This window comes from Ambystoma mexicanum, chromosome 6q (assembly GCF_040938575.1).
Source record: "Ambystoma mexicanum isolate Mex_15411 chromosome 6q, UKY_AmexF1_1, whole genome shotgun sequence".
Lineage (NCBI taxonomy): Eukaryota > Metazoa > Chordata > Amphibia > Caudata > Ambystomatidae > Ambystoma > Ambystoma mexicanum.
This window is the reverse complement of record NC_090937.1, coordinates 986422745-986443798: the sequence shown is the minus strand read 5'-3', so window position 1 is coordinate 986443798 and position 21054 is coordinate 986422745. Positions and strand designations below refer to the sequence as shown.

Genomic DNA, 21054 nt, shown 5'->3' with positions numbered 1-21054 from the left:
AATTTCTTACTAGCTTCTTTAACCATGTGATTCAATATGTCAGCATAGTTTCTTCTCATTGGACCAATTATAGAAACATTTGTCAGTGGACTGGATGTTTTTACATGTGCTATCTGTGTAGGAGAAAGTTCGAGAAGCTTAATCCTAATAACATAACATGCAGGCATGAAAAGGTCTTGCATAATCTCCATACGTGACCTCCTTCCAAAAAGGTAGCCCAGGTTTATTCATCACAGGACCAGGTGCTCTCGTGTGTACCTCTAGAGTAGGAACAATTACATAAGGTCTCAGCTGCCTTGTAGTTGCCACATTAGTACCCTCCTTCCGTACAGGAAGATACACAGGAGTCTTTGCTCCATTTACATCTATATAGTAAGCATTGCGTACTTTAAGTGAGAGCAGTATCACTATGAATAAAATGTAAGTGTAAATTATGTACAAATAAGAGCATTTACAACAATAGCCTCTTGCACATCGTGGACGTCTCTCATGATCTGCCATAAGGATATTACTATTGATGCTGCCAATTTTTACTCTGTTTTAAGGAAGGAAAAATAAACTTTAAACGGGCAACATCATGCACTACTTCTGGAAGCAGCTGAATCGCCTCCACAAGTTACCTCGATCAGCTGGCTGGCTATACACTGATGAAAAAAGTTCTCAGTGAAGACCACAAATTGACCTTTTACCAGAAGACATGAAGATTCTCCTTCAGCATGAAACAAAGTACTTTAACTAGTAGACTTTTGGATCTTTTCCCTCGAAAGTCTCATTCGGTTCTCAGTGTTCTCTCAGAGTACAGATTCACCTGAGTTATTATGTCTCTCAGTATTTCATTCAGTGCTGCATTATTCGTTGGCTCTCTCAGGAATGTGCGGACATCAGTTTGTCTCCCAGCAAGATGCGGCCATTCCTCAGTCAGATAGTAGAACACCAGGCCGACCAGTCTATGCACATTATCCGCTGATAGGGGCATTTGTGTTTTCCCCACTGTACTCAGGAAGCTGAAGAATTTGTTCCATTATGGCTGCGAGCAATCTCCTCAAGATTGGACCATTCTTAGGATCTTTCAGGAACAGATGAACGCTAGTAGTTCTCCCCACAAGCGCAGGGTATGCATGCAGAATAAACAGGAAAACTGCAAGAACGATCCGTGAAATGTTGTCATTGGGCACCACCATGCGTGCCTCTGAAAAGAAATTCAGTGAGAAAGGAATCGGGGAACTGTTCCCTCTTCCAGTCGTCGAAAAGGAACTCTAAATCTGGCTTTGTTTTTCTTCCCAATCAAGGCTTAAGCATGCCTCAGTCCAATGTCAACAAACTCCTGTGGCTCAAAACACATAGCTTCCCTTAACTCCTTTTTTAGTGAATGAAAAGAGTGTTCTGAAAATAAGCCACAGTCCAATATATCCTTTATCTTTATTCAACAGCTTCTGCATCCTTCTTCCTCATCATCTACCTAGTCTGCATGTGCTGTGGTTCTTCCCCGTTGCTTGCTTCCGAAGGGGTGGGAGTGAAGGTGGTTCTCCAGCATTGATTTTCACGTCTCTGAGAAATATCCAAGCGTGTCTGCCTTGCACCTTGACTGCAGACGGTGTCACAACTTCCACTTCGAAGGGGCTATCAAAACGTGGTTCATGCCACCTTGTAGTGAAATTGTGGATTAGGACCACATCTCCAGGGAAATTTGGGAAGACATAGTTTTTCAACTCCGTTTGTCGTAGCTTCTCCTTCTGTGTTCTGTGCTGCCTCACACCCCTCTTGCTTGAGCTGATCTGAAATGGCAGGGATACTTGAAGTCATGCACGTAAGCTAATTACGTAACTCCTTTCCTAACAATTCTGCCATTGTCTGGGCATCACTTCTAGTTCTAGACGGAGGTGTGAGAGGTTTCCTCATTTGCCTCCCTGCCACTGTTTCATGGGGGGTAAGATGGTGGTCTGAACCTGGTTGATTTCTCAACGCATACAATGCCAGTGGTAGACAATGCAACCATCCTTTCTTCAAGTTAAGCTACAATTTGACTATTCTCTCTTTAAGCAAGCCGTTGACTTTCACAGATTCCGTTCACTTGCAGGTGATACGCCAATGAAAACTTGTGCTTTATACTAAGCAACAAGCTTATTTTTGACTTCATTAACAAAATGAGGGCCATTATCTGATCTCAATACTTCACCTATCCCCCATCTAGGAAACACTTCTCGTACTAAAAATGTTGCTGCACAGGTGGAGTCTGGGTGTGTACATGGACCAGCCTCAATCCACCTTGAGAAGGGACATACCACTACAATCATATCTGTATCCATTGCATACTTGCAGCATACTTGCAGCATGTCGACATAGTCGATATGCAAATGCTGAAAGAGACCATTAGGTCTTGGAATAACTTCTCTAATTGTGCGCAGTGTGTGCCCAGCAGTAAACCTTATTACATACGATACAATTTACTACATAAAATGCAACATGTTTTACTATATTTGGAAGTACTAATCCTCCGCAATTGTTGCGGGTGGCTCTCTCTAGTAACGTGTGTAGGGTAGTGTAGCTGTTTCAACGCCACCCTTAATAAGGCTACAGGCATCACTGGTTAACCAGTGCTGTCTTCTCGCCACAGTGCTTTAGAGAGGTTTAAAGAACACCCTCTCCACGTCCACAAGTCTTTCTCATCTTGAGGCGCTTTCCCTTGAATCTCTACCAACTGAGTCCTAGATAAATTATTATGACACTCAGACACACTCATCATCACCACCATGCTTTCATTCACATCAGGCGTGTCAAATGACATAATGTTTTTGAGCATGCAACTCGTTTTGCTTCCTCGTCTGCTGCTTGATTTCCACGTGAGATAAAGTCTGCCCTTTTAGTGTGAGCTACGCATTTAACTACTGCGATGGCTACTGGGAGTTGTGTGCTTTAATGAGTCTATCCAATAAGGCTGCGTGCTGCACTGGAGTGCTGTCCACTCAGAGGTAGCCCCTCCTTTTCCAGCGTGCTAGCCCTGTGTACACTGTTGACGTCACATTGTCGGAATTGAAATAATATTATGCCTCCAATTGTAATAGTTGTATGTGTATTGGCCTACCCCAAGTTGTCTAAACATCTTGCTCGAACAAACTCCACGGCAAGGTCTTGACCACAGAGAAATCAATGTAAGCCGCCATCTTGGATTAAGCCGCCATTTTAGGTTCTCTTGTTATGCAGAAGTCACCCTGAACATCAAAATGGAGGCCAAATGACATGCCGAATAAGATTCTGGTCGTTGTGACCTCCGTACAGCTGAATAATTAATATGCCTGCAGGCCACTTGTCGGGGTCGCGAACAGAGACCTTGTCCTATTGTTGACCTATATGTAAATGTACTACTTATATCAGCGAAACTAATAAAAATGCATATATTAAAGGTTGACCTGGCAAGGAACCCTAAGACCAGTATTGTATTTCGCAGAATGGTTAACCCGCAAGAGGGTTGGCCAAGGGCTGGACAAATTGTATAAATAGCCTGGGTATTCCAATGTGCGGTCTCTCACTGAACACATCGAACCCTCGTTGACGTTCATTATGTTATACTGAGAGCCGAATAGCTATCCGTTTGTCAGTTGACTTGGTAACTGTTGTAGCTTGAAATAAAGTACTTGTATGTTTCTTTGTAACCTGTGTTGGTGTGTTTCCTTTCGGGCTTCCTGGCCTCATATTATTTTTCTGTTTTCACAACATAGGCAGAGTCACTGTACACCGTTACTTCCTGGTCTGCATGTCTCTCGAGTGCGATACTCAGCGCCACTAATTCTGCAGCTTGTGCTGAAAAGTGAGATGGTAGTCGTGCACTTATCAATACTTCAAACTCTTCATTGGCCGTGTGCTTCACCACAGCGGCACCTGCATATCTTTGTCCATCATTTTGATAAATCCTAGAAGAATCGTCAATAAAGAGAATCTCCCCAGTTGCCAATGCATTTTCCTTCAAGCTTGGGAGTTCATCATAGAATTCCTCATAGTTTGAGCAATCATGTGCATGCTTGTCCTCTGCCAGTGGTTCTGTTACAAACATGGCAGGATTCACTATTCTGCATCAGACTATTTTAATCGCCGGATTCGATATGACTACCTCATAGGCAGAAGACCTTTAAGATGTCAATGTGCCTTTAGGCTTTTCCAAAATGGCAAACAATCCATGTTCGACAAATAACGTCATGGAACACCCCATCACTATGCTGGCAGCCTTCCCAATTGTGAACGCGGCGGCTGCCAAAGATTGTTCGCAAGGAAAATTACCCCTCATTACTGGGTCTAGAAATCCACTGTAATATGCAAGGGGCTTGTACCCCAAAATAGTTCTCTGCGTGAGGACATAACCGTGCCATTCGTGTGCGAGACCAAAAAGAATTCCTCAGCATAATTAGTAATCCCTAAAACTGGAGATGTGCAAATTGCCCTTTTCAATTCATAAAACCCTTCTTCCATTTCCTCATTCCAAACAATTTTTTCCTGAGTTGTGTGTGCTTTCTTCAGAGCTTGCAACAAGAGCCTTATGTATGAACTGTAATCAAAGACCCATGCTCTCATATAGTTACACAGTTCCAAAAATCATTGCATGTGTTTTATCATGAGTGGCTTTTACTGTTTTCAAAATAGCCTCAGGTCTCTTCGGAGTGACTATCTTTCCCTCATGCAAAATTAACTGGCCTATATGCAACATCTCTTGTTGACAATATTGCAAGTTCTCTTTGTCTACTTTATATCCTTTCTCTGCATGAATAATCATTAGCTAAACTGAATCACGTCTGCACTCTTCCTCTGAGGTGCTACAGACCAATATGTCATCCACGTACTGCAACACAACACTTTCTAAATCAATATTGCTTAAATCCATCTGCAGGACTCTGTTGAAAATCGACGGAGACTCACAGTACCCCTGGGGCAAACGAGTGCTTTTCAGATGAGTCTGTCTGAAAGTAAATGACATCAGATCTTGCGAGTCTTTATGCAATAGGATTGAGAAAAACACATTTTTCAAGTCAATCTCAGTGAAATATCGTTCCTTAACAGGGATATTACATAATATTTTTGCAGGATTAAGAACCAGAGGTAACTCGGATCTACAATCTGTTTAATCAGGCGAAGGTCTTGGATTAAATGCCACGACCCCCCTTTCCGTTTTTTAATCGGATAAATCACAGTGACTCTGATGTCACTAGGATGCCCTGTGCCATCATAGCGGATATCGTCTTAAAAATGCCTTCATCTGCCTCTCGAGACATAGGATACTGTCGTGCTCGAGGTAAAATTGCTCCTAGTTTCAATTTAATCTTCACTTCTCCAACCCCCTTCAATAGGCCAATGTCATAGGGGCCGGTTGTCTATAATGAAACTGGCACTTTCGCCATGTCTTCATCAAAATACTCAGGGCGAGGAACCTCTCGTTTAATTGCTCTCACTCAATAAGTAATACTCATCTCGAATAATACTTCGTCATCTGATGGATGGTCTCTAAACATATCGTCATCAGCGACGTCAGTCAATCTATAACCTTCCCCAATGGCAATCACTGTGAACCAACGTCTGCCGTCATAATCAACTCCATCACGCATAGCGGGCTCTCCTTGTACTATGGCTGCTTGCAACTCTAAAGGAAAGACTCATCCTTCCTCTAAATCCATAGGTATCTTTGGCATGAATACAAATTCATCAGGTATTCTCTCCATCTTGCCCACTAAACCTGGTAACCATGTTAACAGAATGCGTACCCCATAGTGAACGTCTGGTTCTAATGGTACTCCTCGTATGACCATTTGTCCTGCAAATGCCATAATGAATTCACTCACGTTTACATAATTCATTCCTGGTGTTGAACATCACTATGCCTTCATCAGTGAACAAAATTGTCATGTTCAGTGTGGTAATTAAATCTCGACCTAATATATTGACAGGGGTCTGCATTGAATATAACAATGGCACAGACATGTCACACTCTCCTATAAGACTGGCAATTATTCAGTAAAAGGAACTCTACTTGTAGCTCCTGTGAAACCTTGAATATTCATAGTATTTCCAGACATCGAAAAACTCCCCTCTCGTATACATGAGGGTGTTGGACCTGTGTCTACTAAAAACAAAAAGGATTTGCCTCCTATGTTGACATCAACCCTCGGTTCTTCTTGAGGATTGGGTGTCACTGATAGTATCAAACACATCAAGTCTCCCCTTGAGCTTTCCTATTGTGGGTACATTATCATCCCCGTATCTGTGAAAGAAATCCCTCCATCAACAGTAACACCCCCTATTCTAGGAGCCATTAACTGTCCCGTGTTTGCGCTCTGCTGTTTCTGCATGGGTGACTGCTGTAACTGCCCTTGTGGCAGATTCACTATTGCCTGCTGTGTTTGAAAGTATTGTTGCATTCTCTGCGCTTGTGTTTGCTGCACTGTCTGATTCTGAGCAAACCCATCTCCATTCTGCTGTGAATGGGTGGGTTTGTAGTCCCCCCTCTTGAGACTTGCCCATCATGCATGAAACCTTTACTCTTACATGTGCAAGCAAAGTGTCCTGACATACCACACGTCCAACATATAGGAGGAGGACTTCTAATTTGCCCCTCCTGCATGCCTTGACTATCGTTCTGCTTGTTTTGAAACTGACTTTGATTGTTCTGGAAGTTTCCCTAATTACTCTGGAAGCCCCTACCTCGAAAGCCTCCCCTTCCCTGTTGTGCAAATCCATTATTACCTTGATCAAACTGCCTTTGGTTATTCACCTGCGGCATGTTTGCTGCTTGCTGTGAACCTGGCCCATCTCCATTAGTCACCATCGCCCCTTCAATGGCGTTCTTGGATAGTTTTTTCTGCACTAACCTTGCATATTCACCTTTCCTAACACCGTCTTTCTTACGATACTTCTCTTGCAATAATGCGCGATGCTCAGCTGTATTTATGACCACGGCTTTGCTTCCATGCCCACTAATTTCTTGAGCTGCTTCTGCACTGACTCTAGCAGCCCTTGGCATTTTATGTAATCGAATAAAGGCATTGATTTCCCCCAGGCCACGTGTGTCTGCAAAGCCCACTGCTCTTGGAAATTCTGAATGTAAACAAGAGGATAATCTCCTTCCTGCATATTTTTTGCCATTATAGCTCCTATATCTGACGTGTCCGGATACAGTACTCTAAGCGATTTCCAGTCCACCGCCCTACAGTTATTGAACGGTGCCCCATCATGAGCAGTGTTTACCATGGTAACACTGGAATATCCTGCTCTTGACCAAACGTCATCTGCCCTTTCCCCAAGGATAGCAATCAGGAGACCTTTAATGTCCCCTATAGCCAACATGTTTTCTCCTGTCATTTTCTCTAATTCATGTATCCATTTCCCAGCGCAGGAAGTTAAACTCTGGAGTTGACACCTTAAATGATCCTTCTCCATCTGTGGCCAAGGTATATACTGTGGCCTTGATTTGTCTTTCTCTAATAAGGGAAACTGCGATATACCAAACTCATATTCGTCCCCCATCGTCTGCCTATCCATAGCAGGGACAATGGTTCTGCACCTCTTTCTTCCTGGCAGTGATGTAAGCCTGCTCACATAAGGTGGTGAGCTCCCCCTATCACTATGGGATCACCCTCTTGGTGGATCTAGCCGTGTCTATGATCCTGACACCCGAGGTACAGGTAGGTCTAGATCCGATCATCTTACTTCCTTATCCATTGAAAAACACCCTTCAGGGCCACATGCATTGCCTTCCTCCTCTCCATGGAAGGTTTCTCTGTCCTCGTCTGACATATCCTGTCCCCAACTCATGTGACTTCTCTTCATATCTATTGAGAGTCAGTCTATCTAAAGACAGCTCCTTTGGCTCAAAACTGCACCAGGCTCCTTCTTTGTCGTACAACTGCGCACTCTTGAGTCGATCATTTTTACCTTTCCCCTGCAGCACTTTCTTAGTCCTCATATCATGATAGATATAACGAGTGTGTCCCCAATGCTTCTAGAGTCAAACACATCCTCTAGATTTGCTCTAGACGGACCTGCTATTGGCTCATGTGCTGGGAAGAACTCTTCTATGTCCACCCAAGCCACTACTGGATTAGGATCCATTACTTCCTTTTCCATACGCTCAAGATCGCGTGCTCTCTGCCTTCTCTTTCGTTCTAGTTCATCATCAAATTCTCTTCGCTTCCTCTCTTACTCTTTCTTCCTCTTTTCTTTTCATATCTCTGCTCTCATTTGACCTTCGTATCTCTTCATCTCTATGGGCCTCATTCCGAGTATGGCGGTAAGGGATAGCGGCCACCGGTAACGAGACCGGTGGCGGTATTCCCTTACCGCCATACTCCGAGTTCCCTCTGCGCCCTCGCCTTTAACGCCTGCTTTGAGCAGGTGTTAAAGTCGAGGGTGCAAAGGGGCCTCCAAGCCAATAACGGTGACCGTAATGAACGGTCACCGTTATTTGCATCTTCCCCATTCCCATTGAGCCCTATGGGGGCTCATTTGGGAATGGGGAAGAGCCTTGGTGAATGGGGAATTACCGCCCCGCCAACCTTGGAATGGGGCGGTGATTCCGCCATCCACCAAGGCGCTGCCGTTCCGGGTGCGGCGTCAACCAAGGCGTTAATAGCGCCATTGGTTAGCGCCGTACTCGGAATGAGGCCCTATGTCTTTGTATTCTTTTATCCCTTAATTTCTGTTCCTCCTCTTCCTCTCTTTTTCTTTCTAGTATTTCTTGTTCTTCTATTGCCCTCTGTTTATTATCATACGTCCTCTGCTCCTCTGCTCTTTCCTGCTTTTTTAGTTGCTCATCTTGATACAACTGTTCCCGTTTTTGCCTATCTTTCTTTTTTGCTCCATCTCCTTTCAATCTTTCCTCTCTCTCTATCCTTTTTGTCCTGTTCGTCTTGTTCTTCCCTTTGCCTTACGTCCTCGATGCTCTTACCATCGAGTTTAAGCAAAATCTGACCACCTATCCATTTGTTTTGTATAAGTGCTAACTCATCAGTCTTATCTTTTCTCCTTTCCATCTCTTTATTTCCCGTCCTATATCTGAGGATTTATTTATTTATTTTTGTATTTGTAAGGCGCCTACAGCCCGGAAGCTTTGAGACGCTGTTTCAAGAAGATGTCTTAGTTGCATGAACAGGAGGCAATGCTTAGGTTACAGGGAGCATGTGCCTCAAGGAATACAGCAATACATACATGATACATGGGTGAATTGAGGATGTACGTGGTCGATCGCTTCTCTCCTTGTGCCTCGGGACCTTAGAGATTACATCTTTCTCAGTATTTTTCTCTGGACCATCATCGCTACTTTGCGCGGGTGACTTATATGTCAGGTTGCTATACTGCTATACCCTGTTGCTGCCTTAAGCTACCTTAATGGGTACAACCCATCATCTTTCTTACTATCTGCTTTAGGCGGGGCGGAGGGAGCAGAAGGCTCCTCACCCCCCTCTTTGCATAAATTGTGTATCCAATCTACAGGAGGCGGCTCTTCTCTCTCCTCCTGGTTCATTTTCCAGAGCTCTAAGCTCGCTAGTCATTTTCCCGTATATGCTGCATGCAAATATGTCATCATATGTTGTGAAACTACCTTCGATAGTGATCCCCCTTGTGGCCATGGCATAAACATTTTATCTGCTGTGCCTTTAACCCACTCTGCACTGTACTGCTTATGTTTGGGTGCGTGTTTCGGTAACTGCTTGCAGAGATTTATACGTGGAGAAATATCCTCCATTCTGACATGTCACTCTTGACTGTCAATACTCACCTTTACTCTTTGCAAATTTCAAAAATACGTTTCAGAAAAAGAAAACAATATGAGCGTACATCAATCGTCGCAGGCTCCAAACCCTCTATATCTTGTTTTTTACTTTAATCTACTTTTTCACTAAACACCATCAATTCAATTCCAATAAATAAATAATACATTCTTAAATCTTGTGTTTTCCTTTTCACCTCTATCAATTCTTCTATTGTTTTTTCACCATATATAGTCACATAAAACGAACAGACAAACGGACATACTCGTCCGGCCACATACATCTCAGTCTTCTCTTCAAGACTTATCCTACCCCTAAAAAATACCCCGATATGATGTGAATCATTCTCTTTAAACTTGTCTTTAACCACGTTCGTAGCCTATGTCATCCGTAAATAGGGTTCTTGAAACAATCCCTCTGTTACATCTTTACGAAGCAGGAAACTGGGCATACTCTTTTTCGTGGCCTCTCCTCATGATACCTCTTAATTGTTTGGCCTCTCCTCAAGTCAATTACTTAATAACTCAATTGCTTAGCCTCTCCTCAAGTCAATTACTTAATATTCACTGCTTATCGTTCTTAAGTTACCAGCCTCCCTCCGTTACTCATTTTTCCTTGTCACTCTCTCCACTCACTGCCCATACACAATTTTGCCACCTCACTCAGTTTTACTCACCATTCGCTTTTTCGACTTCTGACTCTCGGGATCGTCTGCCTCTTTATCGGCCTCTTCAACTTTTCGTACGTTCAGCTTCCTGTAGATTCTGGGAGGGGATTCTGCCTGAAAACAATGACCCGTCTCACCTAGCTTGCAAGTCTGATAATCAAAACTGTTTCCGCTATCTACAGGGTGCTTCACGTCCTTTCAGGGGAATGGCAGAGTTTGTGCGATATTTCCAGGACCCCAAAGCTTACTATCTCAATGGATTTTAAACTGTCCTCTCAGTTACCACGCAAACTGGGAGACCGCAACCCTTTAAGATGAGGTAGCAATACCCTTGAGATGGATGGGGATGCAAAAATTATTCAAACATCAATAATCAAAATGACTCAGGTAGTTGGCAAAAAGATAACTGTTTTAATATCAATTATCTAAAACAGGGAGTATTATGGACACCACTGGACATCTCAGCGCAAGTTTCTCAATGCATGTTAAAAAAATCTTTTTTTATAGCAAAAAATCATAGGTGATGTCAACCTACGTATCTACTAATGTCACGCTACGTTGCAAACTACAAAAACCTAGTGGAGAAAGTGATTGGGTCTAAGGGAACATCTAAGCATATGATCCATACTAGCCTGAAACAGTGAGAGAAAGTGATAGGTTTCTTAAAATCAGATGGGGCAACTAAGCCCTCCACTTAAACAGGTCACTATGAACGTCACTAAATACACAACGTCCCATTGGCTACACAAACTATAGGACCCTTAATCACGCGGCCCCCTACAATTGGTTGGCATTCTAACCTCCGTCAGAACTTTTCCACCTACGTAAGCAGCACGCAGACTTTGCTTCCAGGTGCTGGTCAGCTAGTTTAACCATAGCTTCCCACCCAATTAGCATATCATCTATCATCACCTCAGTGGTCTGCTGTCAATTAGGACTTTGAACCTGTCCTTGGGAGTGTTCTTTGCTCTGAATTCAGGGGAGTGAAGGCACGCTCTGCCTTCATGCGTAGGTGTGGTCGTCATGTTCGTCCAACTTCATCCTTCCATGTGACTGAAGACCACAAAATCGAGCTTCTAGTGCATTTAAAATACTATTTTCTAATAGATCTCTGATGTCTTCCTTGTTTTTGCCCATGTCTTCTGAACAGGAGTTTTGTTGTTTCACACAATATGTATCCAATGTCTGCTAACCCCAGCCTGACACAACCTTAACTCCTTGCCTTTGTGAGATTCTCTTTGCAATTCACTTGTTTTTAACTGCGACACACTGGAAAAGAGGCCTTCCTTTTTTAGTCCAGCTCAGCTATAGTACGTAGTGGAAAGATCCATTCTTTACTCACTTCAATATATGTTGGTGAATGCCGCAATCTATTCACTATAAAGCTAGCCTCAAGAATACTTCATCTGGTTGTGTTTCTTTGCATCTGTACATGTGAAAAGTAACTTGATATCTTCATCAGTTCTGTAGCATAAGTTTCTTCATCTTGATCCCAAGATGTCACTTATCTTTGATACTTTCTTGATGCCTTATTTAATATCTTCCTTCTCTTGTCCCTGCAACTCTTCGATGTACGTTAGTCTTGCTGCAAGTGACGGTGACGTCACCATTCTTCTCTTCCATTTATTTGCTCTGCTTCTTCCGGGATTTCATTCAAATGGCCATCAAACTGTCTCAGATGCAGGCTTGGTTTTCTCAATGGGAACCTTGCTTCCAGGATTCTCCTTGGTATCAGCATTTTCACTGGTACCGCACGTGTCTCACACTCTGTTTCCCAACATATAGGCAATATGAGCGAGGTGTGGGTACTTAGCTCCTTCTCTACACTTACCATCATACAGATGCTATGGGTGTTTCATTTCTTTTTAAAGCACATTTACCTTGCGTCACACCGCAGTGCCACAGCCTGGTTTCTGAAATCCATTTACTCTGTAGAGGACTGTGACATCATCAACAGGGAAACAAACTTCTAAAAGTATGACATAGCATAGTTCTACACCACAAGATCACTTTTCTTAATTTTATTAAACATCCATAGAACCTGCATAGGAAAGTACATGGGTGCTAAGAGCTGTGGGAGGAGCGGGGAAGGGAAATGATGAACGAGGCTAACCGCACTCAGGCTGCTCGTGCTGAGGATGTTTAATTGCCCCCTTCCCCTGCACATCCTTCTCCTCCCCACTCCTTCCTCAACTCTTAGCACCCGTGTAGTTTCCTATGCAGGTGCTAAGGGTGTTTGATTAAAAAAAAACACTTACCTTGCGGCACACCTAGCTCCTGAAATCCATTTACTCTGTTGATGATCAACCCATTATCAACAGGACAACGAACTTCTAAAGGTATGAAACAGCACAGTTCTGCACCAAAAGATCATAGATTTGTTTTTTTTATTAAACACCCTTAGCACCTGCATAGGACTGCATGGCTACTAAGCGGCGAGAGGAGCAGGGGGAAAGGATGCGCAGGGTAAGAGGATGCTGGCTGGCAGCAATCCGACTGCTCATAACGCAGGCTTATACCGGAGACTACATCCCACAATCCAAGCATCCTGATTGGCTAGTGATCCCTTCCAGGAACGTAATGAAAAAAAAGCAAAGCTTATGTTAATAAGTAAATGACCACGCTTCACGCTGATGCTTGTCTTTATAGAGAGGCTTTATTTCTTTAGTTCATCCAAGAGAAAGGCCCCCAGCTGTGGCTGTCCTCCTGCTCTCAATCCTCTCTCTCTCTGCTCTTAGAATGTGGAACCTTTGCTTAATCATAACAACAAAGGTTCCTTGGTAACTAGGTTACATGGCAGCAGCTGAATTGATGTGATTGTAAACTCAATGAAGTAAATGTAACCACCTCCTAACACCTCCCTTCCTTTTACCAAAATATAAGTATTTGCCTAAACTAGATAATAGATTTCATTGAACATAAGTAGTTCATTATTTACATAGTATCTGATACACCGCTATATGAAGAAATAATTAAATTGCTTTAAATACCTTGCAGTGCAGTTACAAGTTGTTGTTTACCTTTTTGCAAATTGCTATCCTCTCCTTGTTCCAGACCCCACCCCCTTTAACAAGCACCGAAGATCCCAAATCTTTAACAACTTGTTTGGGCTGTGAAAATATGGATGCACCTTTGCGCACCTTGGTGGGAAGTTTGATCTTGATCCAATCACCTTCCTCAAGACTGAATTCTCTACAAGCATTCTTCCTGTCATATTGCTCCTTGGATCTGACCCCAGATTCAAATATCTTCTCTCTCACTCCCTCCAGATCTATTCCTACGAATTTTGACCTTCCCATCCAGCCTGGACACATGTGTGAGTTAGGTTTCCTCCCTCTTAATAGTTCAAATGGGGATACACCCGTAACACTGTGTGGTGCTAGTCTATATTGGAATGTTCTCTCCATTATGGTCCTGATCCAGTCACCTCCTGTTGCTACCGCAATTCTAATTGCATCCATGAGAGTGCGGTTGAAGCGTTCTACACACCCATTGGTCTGGGGATGATATAATGAAGTGGTTACTTGTTCTATTCCATGGTTACTCAAGAACTCTCTAAATTCCTTGGAAACCAATTGGGTCCCATTATCTGATAAACACTTTCTGGGGAATCCCTCTCTCCAAAATAATTGCTCCAAACATTTAATGATGCTACTGCTGGATATGTCTCTTAGTGTAAATATTTCGGGCCACTTGGATAATAAATCTATGACAACCAGTACATAGGTGTCTCTCCCACCCTTGATATTGAAAGGCCCTAGTAAGTCTAAAGCAACCTCATCCCATGGAACTGTGGATGGCTTTCTAACAGTCATGGGTACTTTTTGAATCCTGAGACCCTTATTACCTTCAATGCAATCACAACAATTGTTGACCACTTCTTCAGTGTCTTTGTCAAGATTAGGCCACCAAAATTCTGCTCTAACCAAGCCTTTGGTTCTAGGCAGTCCCAAATGCCCAACATGAGCTAGCTCAATTATTAATTTTCTCATTTTAATAGGTACTGGCTGTCCTCCTGCTCTCAATCCTCTCTCTCTCTGCTCTTAGAATGTGGAACCTTTGCTTAATCATAACAACAAAGGTTCCTTGGTAACTAGGTTACATGGCAGCAGCTGAATTGATGTGATTGTAAACTCAATGAAGTAAATGTAACCACCTCCTAACAGCTTACCTTTAGTTTATACTACACCTGTGTCCAATCCTCCTGCACTCGTTTTCATATAAATATAAACATATAAAAGTCAACACAACACCCCATCAACTTTTAATATACAAATACACAATCTGAATAGAGAATCACAGTTCTCGTACCAACACTCGTACATCTTTTACTTTTGGAAAATAAACTTCACCTTTTTTACCATTGTATACTCTTCGTTAGTCGTGTTTTACGAATCGAGAAATCATGCAAAATAGAGCACATTTAACTCAGTGCCCACTGCCTCTTTCACCAACCTAGCCAGGCTCGGCAATAGGCCCATGGCCGAACCAAAAACACAAAATGCTGTTGTGGGTCAGATTTTCTGGTCAAAGTGGGCCTCCTTTTTGGCCACTTTGCGTCTAGTAGTTTTGACCACTGTTTCTGAATAAATATTGTTTAAAATGCACAATTTACATCAGACTTTATCAAACAACAACCCCTTGGTTGCTATTCAAACAGTGTCACAAAAGGAATGAATAGCCATTTTCAACTGGGGGCCACTTTTTCATTGGTGTCCAAGACAATTTTATGGCCCATATTTCACAAAAGGTAGCAGGCGCTCCAGTCCGACTCTGAATCTAGCAACACTGCTCTTCCTCCTTTATACCTCTCACATCTACCCTTCAAACAAATCAAACATTAAACAATCCTAAAAGCAATTTTCAAACCTCTGTACACATTAGACTTCAAGAACCGCTCCATAGAGAATACTGGACAGAGAAACACAATTCTTATATTGTCTACTCTTTTTTAGTCACATCTGTTGATCGAGAAATCATGCAAAATAGTGTGAATTTGTCTCTGCGCTCACTGCCTCTAACAGCACAACTCTACCTCCTTTATACCCCTCACATTGACCCTTCAAACAAATCAAAGATTAAACAATCCTATAAGCAACTTTTCAAACTTCTGTACAAAGCCTGACTTCGAGAACCGCTCCGTAAATGATACTGAATCAAGAAGCGTTCCTTCAGATCGCTTGAAAACCTCATCTAATGAAAACAAAACACAATGTAACCACAGCTTGCCCATGAAACCATCTCAGTGACGCACTTTTTGGCCACTCAACAAAGCTAAATAAAACAGTTTTCGATCTCAATACACAAACATGGGATGTTAAATCACCTTAATACACCAGCTACCGATTTTAATTTAATTTATAAAGTATTTTTAAAAATATATATTTTCAACAAACCAAATTCCTAAATGAACTTGAAATTCTCATCTTCCCCTAACTAGTAACCACATTGACTACCAGATCCCAATGTATCATAGTTTTCGAGAATGTACTCTTTCTCTTTGCCATTCCCACTGCTTCTCGAACTCGGCAAAATGATTGAAAAAAAACAACATTATTCCCAAGCCCCAAACCTTGACATATCATCCTTCTTCACCCTGTCCACGTGCTCTCTGCCCTCAAAACCCTCTAATTTGCACCCTTTAGACCCTTTATATCATTTTAGGGCATTTTACAATGTCGAATCTGAACTTGATATGCGAATCGCGTAATGGCTGACTTTCAGAACTGAAAAGCTTGGCAACTGCAATGCATCAGTGAAGAAATCACTAACTTTTTGGTTACAGGGGCATCCCGCTCTGTGCCAAATTAAAAAAAATGACTGGACTGATTTGCAACAGAACAAGAAAGGATGTCCTTTGAGTGCTTCATGCTTGACTTGTTTCTTATTTGGCGTAAATCCGTCTAGTGGTTTGGGCTGTGTGCGTGAGCAATTATTGGACATTTTCCCTATGGGAACAATAATGGAAAAGTGAAAAACAGACCCCTTTTTGACCCTTTATATCTTTTCAACCGTAATACGGATGTGCACAAAACTTTCCATTCTGGGGGCCCAGGCCCTAATATAGGAATGTGAAACGCAGTGCTAATCGGTCCTACGGCTCAAAAGTTATTAACCATAGAATCTACACTTTTTCAATGGATGGTAGGTTTCACCTTAACAATAAGGCGGCTACAGCCGCCCTCTAACATATATCATTTCTCTCTGAGTGCTCAGCTCCTTTCTCTACCACAACAGGCAGGCAGACTTAGTTTATCTCCAAGGTGGTGTCAAGATGTAATGAAAAGTGGAGGGTTGTGCTCTGTTGAAGTATGTTTGTGGGCGGGTTGAAGTTATTTAACTGGTGCCTCTGCAAGTCGCTTCTTCAGGGTCATGTTATCCTGAAAGTACAGGAATTGCTCTCAGTTGAAGTGATTGCAGACTATTGCAGGAATGGTATCAGCAAAGGAAGTATAAGAAGGAAGGAATGTGTAACTTTATCAAATGGAAAAATAAGATCTTAATGATGTTTTGTGAGGGGCTCTGTCATAAAATAGGGTTCTGTCTCAGCCTTGTTCAGGTTGTAAGGCAAATTAACAATCCAGGCTTTGTGGTGTTCAGTTGGTGAAAGATAAAAGAGAAAAAAAGTAAAATGTTTTCACAATTCCAGGCAGATGATCAAGTCCCAGAACCCACTCCTTATCGTTTTTCCTTTGTACATAGTCAATGGATGTATCCCGTAATCTCCTCTTTCATTGACCCCACTTCCATTTAACATATTGCATCCAGGAAATGTATATGCGGCTGGTGAATTTATAGATGCGTTTTCTCTGCTTTTTACCTTGCGCACTGAATACCACAAGTTTCAAGAGCTAGGAAATGCTTTTGTAATGTTCTGATGAAATACTGTAATACAAAATATGCTGTTAAATTGGAGACGTGCCATGATTGCATGATCCCATTACATTACTGTAGACACAAAGGCTTTTTAAAAAAAATCTTCTTTTGTCCATTTTTTCTAGGTGGAGTACCTTTTGGAGGATCTCTGGAAAGAATTTGAGGAGTTGGATCCTTATCGCACTGGATTTGTCAGCAAAGATGAATTTAATGACATATTGACAGAACTCTGTGTACAGTTAAATGAATATGAATGTGAAATGCTGGGTAGGAAATTTGAAATCAATAGAGATGGACGGTAAGTTAAAGATGAACTATGTGTTTAAGATAGAGAAAAATAGAAAATTGTATTCATGAGCAATCTGGTGCAAATCCACCAGTGTCCAGAAAACCCGATATTAAGATTTCTATTGCTTGGTTGTAAATTTGTTAAACAAAAGCTGCATTCAAAATATAATAAGACACATCTTGTTAGATATGTCACCTAGTGAAATACTTACAATATCCCCGTGGGCTAGCACAGACCAAAAACACCTCTTTTTGAAAATTCAAAATTAAAGGTAAAGTCTTTGGAGAAAGAAGGAAGGAGTGCATGCATTATTGGTGCTATGGTGAAGAAATGAGCAGTAAAAGGAAACTACAGAACTGCAATTGGTACCCCTTTTTTCAATTCAAAGTGAAAGAGAATGTTTACTTGCTCATTAGACACATTAGTCATAATATTTTATTGTGAAACTTTATTTTAGTTTTAAAGATATAGAAAGTAATGAAGACATTCAACAATGGGGTTTAAAATATCCCACAAGCCGCAGTAGGAGCCAGTTCAACCCTAGTACACCATATGCTCACCCAACATAATACAACACAAATTGTTGTGTAATCATATTTTTTAGGTGCATGGAAAACTAAAAAGTCAACTGCAGTAGCCTGGAGTTGTCAAGGCAGTGGTGGGCAATGGTGAGAATCTTGAATTGTATCCGTTCTTGGACTGTGCTGCTCTCCTGGCTGTGGTGATATGGGCACATTTATTGAGCCCCAGCGCGGCTCTCAGGACGTTGTTCTGGATTATTTGTAATTTGTTCAAGTTTCTTTCTGAGATGCCACCTAGGAGGGCATTACAATAGTTCAGCTTTGCCCTGATAATGGCCCTGGCAATGCTTGGGCAGTTGTCGGTAGAGAGGAAAGGTCGGTAGGCGTTAATACGTTTGGTGACATAGGCCGCAGAGGAGGCTGTGGCATTGGCATGCCAGGAAAGGGAGAGTGTCACATCGAGGTGGAATCCCAGTGTCTTTGCAGATGATGAGATGTGGATGGGGTGGTTGTCAATATTGAACAGCTGGTAGGTTGGGCTGAGCTTGGCGAGGTGGGAGGGATTTCTGTCAATGAGGTGTTCGGTCTTCTCATCTTTGAGACACAGCCTGTGGAAGGCCATCCAGCCTTGGATGGTTGCATATATGTTATTGATGTTTTGGAAGTCCAGGTTGTGATCTCCCGTGAGGGGGATGAGGATTTACATGTTGTCGGTATAGTAAGTGTAGTTGATATTTAGCGAGTCCAGGGGGTCAAAGAGGTTTTTTTGTAGATGTTGCATAGAGTAGGGGAGATGCAAGATTCTTGGGGTACACCACAGGTGATGGCTGTTGGGGTAGATGAATGATTGTTAGCGAAGACTCGAGATGCGCGGTTGGCCAGGAAGGATGCAACCCAATTAGTGGTGTTAGCAGAGAAGGAGGGGGCGGCTGTTAAGTGACTTCTAACCCTAAGTGTTGCATCATTACATCCATTGTGGACCAATGCTCTGTGGTTCCCTCCCAGCACTGTTGCCTTAAACCACAACCAAACATATATAATGTTATAACCACATTTACAAACTTAATAACCTGAAACTGAATGTTTTCCCTCCTATTTCTCCCTCACCAGCACCAAACATCTAAGGAGTCAAGGGGTCAGTTTTCTGAGCCCCTGCACATCCCCTCTCCCACCCGCACCCTGCAATAACTATACTACAGACCCCTCCACCATCACCCTGAACCATGCCCCAACCATACTCACAGGGACATTTCAACCCCTGATCATCCTCAAGCCCTTTTTCCATACAACAGAGATCCTACTGTACGTTACCCCTCCCCTTTTGATACTCCTCCCAACGGACAACCCAACGACACAACCCCAGTCCCTTCAAGTGACATTCAGGAGACGTTCTGCTTTTCCTCTTCCTCTGAGGTATTGACGACCTCTCTTCCATCCTGCCTTCTCTGACATTCTCTTCCCCCGCTTCTCATGCTCTCTATCAGGGGACGACTCCAGCTGCAGGACCCCTTCACTCTTTTCCATTATTCTGCACCTTCCTCCTCCTTGATTCTGTTGTAGGACTTCCCCTCGAATTCAAATATCAGCCTCCGTGGGAAGGCCCCCCTATATCGCACATCCTTTTCCCTAAGCCAATTTGTAACCATCTGCCTTCTCTTCCTTTTTTGCAAAGTTGCTTGAGCTAGGTCTTCAAACAGCAAAATGGAGGCATCTCTAAACCGTATCATCTTCTGTTTCCTAGGCGCTGCCTTGATCCTGTCTTTGAGCTGAAACAGGTAAACCCATGTGAGGACATCGGGGAGTACATTTCTATTCTGATGATATGAGCACACACAATGCGTTCTATCCAGCACTAAAGCAACATCATGCGACATACTCAAAATGTGGAAAACAAGCGCTGTGACATATTCCTCCAGATCTCCATCAGAAACTTGTCTGGGAATACCCCCTAAGCCTAATATTATTCGGTCTTAATCTATTTTCAGAATCGTCTTGCTTCATCAGGATATATTCCAAATGTTGCTTGAAACCAGCCATCCTTTCGGACAGCTTTGTCTCTTCATGCCCCGATCACAGAGGACAGGTTCAACATCCTCCAGTGTCTTTTCAGCTGCCAGAACATGTTTGTGTAGTGCAGCTATCGATTTCGTCCAGTTTGCTATACTATCTTTGATTTCCTTCTTGATCTCAGACAACATCACTTGTAAATCTGGCCTCATTGTAGGCCCATCTTTTATCTGTGACCTTGTGTCCTGTGGGATGTTAATCAGCACAGCTGTTTGCAAATGATTCCGCTTGGAACCCTCTTGTACCTGCATCAAGGAGATCACACCTGTTTGCTTCGACAGGGTCTTCATCATAACTTCGCTATTGTTCTTGTATTCTCACCCTCACACTTGCTTCTCCGCCAACTTTCACTGTTCAACTCCAAAATGTAGGGCTGCTGCAATCACTCTCTTTACACTGTACTCCCTTTCATTACCTGCTCACTTCATTCCCTGTGATTCATACCATTACAGTTTTATGGGAGCTCACTCTCCTCCTGCACCCAGTCCGTTGAGGGCACAACCAGCCCTACCTATTCCTCTTTCAGGGTATCCAGCATGTGCATTATCATGTAAGGATGGGTGGACCAAGGAGCTGGAGACACATTCATGTCCTACCACCAGACAACAGTCCTCCAATCCATACCGCGTGTAATGATCGTTTCATCCAGCCCCAGGCTTATCTCTGTGCACTCCCTTCATAGGCCACTCTCCGCTCCTCTGCCGAAATACCTCATGGCACTCTGTGCTGCAGAATCAATAACAGTGCCTTTCATTTTTTAATTTGTGGGCAGACAGCAGCTACTTTCTGCTGCGTTCTCCTCTGCTTTGCATCTGGGCACCATATTGTGTTCCAGTATGCAAGCTTCTTGTCTGCTCGCAATGGACAGCAGAGCTTTGCTGAGTACTG

The 21054-nt window shown here is 42.8% G+C and overlaps 1 protein-coding gene across 1 annotated transcript in view; it reads left to right on the top strand.

The window, feature by feature from the left end:
* Positions 1 to 21054, top strand: part of LOC138516409 (EF-hand calcium-binding domain-containing protein 6-like) — a 697038-nt gene that overhangs the window by 494420 nt on the left and 181564 nt on the right. Inside the window, exon 17 of the mRNA XM_069631506.1 lies at positions 17415 to 17587. Coding sequence (XP_069487607.1) covers positions 17415 to 17587 — 173 coding nt within the window. The remainder of the gene's footprint in view (positions 1 to 17414; positions 17588 to 21054) is intronic.